The sequence below is a fragment of the Penaeus chinensis genome, chromosome 27 (genome assembly GCF_019202785.1).
Source record: "Penaeus chinensis breed Huanghai No. 1 chromosome 27, ASM1920278v2, whole genome shotgun sequence".
NCBI lineage: Eukaryota > Metazoa > Arthropoda > Malacostraca > Decapoda > Penaeidae > Penaeus > Penaeus chinensis.
The window spans coordinates 15674407-15676370 of NC_061845.1; the positions used below are offsets into that span (position 1 = coordinate 15674407).

General features: G+C 38.9%; 1 protein-coding gene across 1 annotated transcript; it reads left to right on the plus strand.

Annotated features, from left to right (window-relative positions):
* Positions 1 to 152: 152 nt before the first annotated feature.
* On the plus strand, positions 153 to 1008 carry LOC125039265. The gene is made up of 3 exons (XM_047633102.1): positions 153 to 398; positions 544 to 611; positions 788 to 1008. Exons 1-3 carry the CDS (start codon positions 186 to 188, stop codon positions 792 to 794), a joined length of 288 nt encoding a protein of 95 aa, XP_047489058.1. The 5' UTR covers positions 153 to 185; the 3' UTR covers positions 795 to 1008.
* The last annotated feature ends 956 nt before the right edge of the window (positions 1009 to 1964 follow it).

The window sequence follows — 1964 nt, forward strand, 5'->3', positions numbered from 1 at the left end:
GTGTCAATCATTTCCACTGCACAGACGGCTTCTGCATTACTATTCCCTCTAACTGGCGAGCGTCGGAAGGGCGTGGGTGTGTGGCTGGGCCGGTATAAAGGGCGCGCAGTGGCCGCCTCCAGCACAGTTCCTGCCGCTTCAGCTCCCTCACCTGTTCCAGCGTCCCACTCAGGTCATCCGAGGTCATGATGCACAAGCTGCAGGTGTTGCTGCTGGTGGTGTGCGTGGCGGTGGGCCCCAGCCTGGCCCAGATCACCTTCTCGCGCTCGTGGGTGCCGCAGGGGAAGCGCTCGGGGGTCGCGGGGGCCCTGATGGCCCCTGAGGGACCTGCTCACCTGGGGGAGAGCTGTTACGACGTTTATCTTGAGACCCTTACTCTCCTGGCTGCTAAAGTTGATGTGAGTTCTAGCATATTGCATATATCTGTGAAAAAATATGTACTTGCAGCTTTCATTTTCTTTGTCCAAGTACATTCAAATAAAAAACGCTGTATTCTGTAAGTAACGAATGACGAGTGATTAATTCTATCTAAATTCGTTTCAGGACCTGATGAGGGTAACGCATGAACTCCGGGATGGAGAACTGCGTCTGAGGAACCCTGATGCTGCGAAGTAAGTCTGCGTTATTGACATCAGAGTCGCAGTCACGAGATGGTGGCATATGTGATGATATATGGACGGTGAGATGTTAAGGTGAAAGCGATACATAATGGAAACATATACTTTGGAAAGACGAGCATCGGTCTTATTTTTTTGTTTTTCTCTTTCTTTCTCGATCTTCTTTTCAGACAGTAGTGGCGTGTCTAAGACGAGACGCGTCAAATAAGAACTTACAAGGAAATTACAAGAAAACTCGACAAGAAAAAAAAAATCCAGGAAAGATGCTCAAGAAAATGTATAGATCATATTTTGTGCCCATTTAGTTTCAAAATCCAGATGCTGTAGATATACTGAGATTTGCAATGTGAGCTGCATGTTTATGTTCTTGTTTTATGGATTAAAAAATAGGTGGCAGAACATTTTTTTTTTTTTTCATATAAATGACCTGCTACAACCAAAAGAATGGCATATTCAAGTGATATGTGCATGTATATACGTAATATATGTGAAGACATGAAAATCTGTATTTATTTATATCTATATTCATTTGTCCATCTGTCTATCTAGTTCTCTATTTACACACACAAACACACACACACACACACACACACACACATATATATATATATATATATATATATATATATATATATATATATATATGTGTGTGTGTGTGTGTGTGTGTGTGTGTGTGTGTGTGTGTGTATGCGCGCCCACACACACACACACACAGGCATTGAGTCAAAGTCGAAATCGACTGATGGTGGCCATGTCATATATATTTATACATACATACATACATATCCATATACATATTATATATGAATATATATATATATATATATATATATATATTATGTAATATATGTACACACACATACACACATACACACACACACACACACACACACACATATATATATATATATGTGTGTGTGTGTGTGTGTGTGTGTGTGTGTGTGTGTGTGTGTGTGTGTGTGTGTGTGTACATGTATAAACATATGTACATATATATAAACATATATGTATATATAATTTATTTATGTATTTATATGTATACACATACACACACACACACACACACACACGCACACACACACACACACATACACACACACACACACATATATATATATATATATATATATATATATATACATATACACACATATATATTATATAGTAATATGTATATATATATATACATATATATTGGTGTGTGTGTGTTTATACACATAAGTATAAACACACACACACACACACACACACACACACACACACACACACACACACACACATATATATATATATATATATATATATATGTGTGTGGGGGGGGGGGGATTGTGTGTGTGTGTGTGTGTG

Excerpts from the sequence above, each read along its gene's own strand:
- LOC125039265 (XM_047633102.1), top strand. The coding sequence starts at position 186 with ATGATGCACAAGCTGCAGGTGTTGCTGCTGGTGGTGTGCGTGGCGGTG. Across the intron at positions 399-543 it reads TCCTGGCTGCTAAAGTTGAT|GACCTGATGAGGGTAACGCA; the intron begins GTGAGTTCTAGC and ends AATTCGTTTCAG.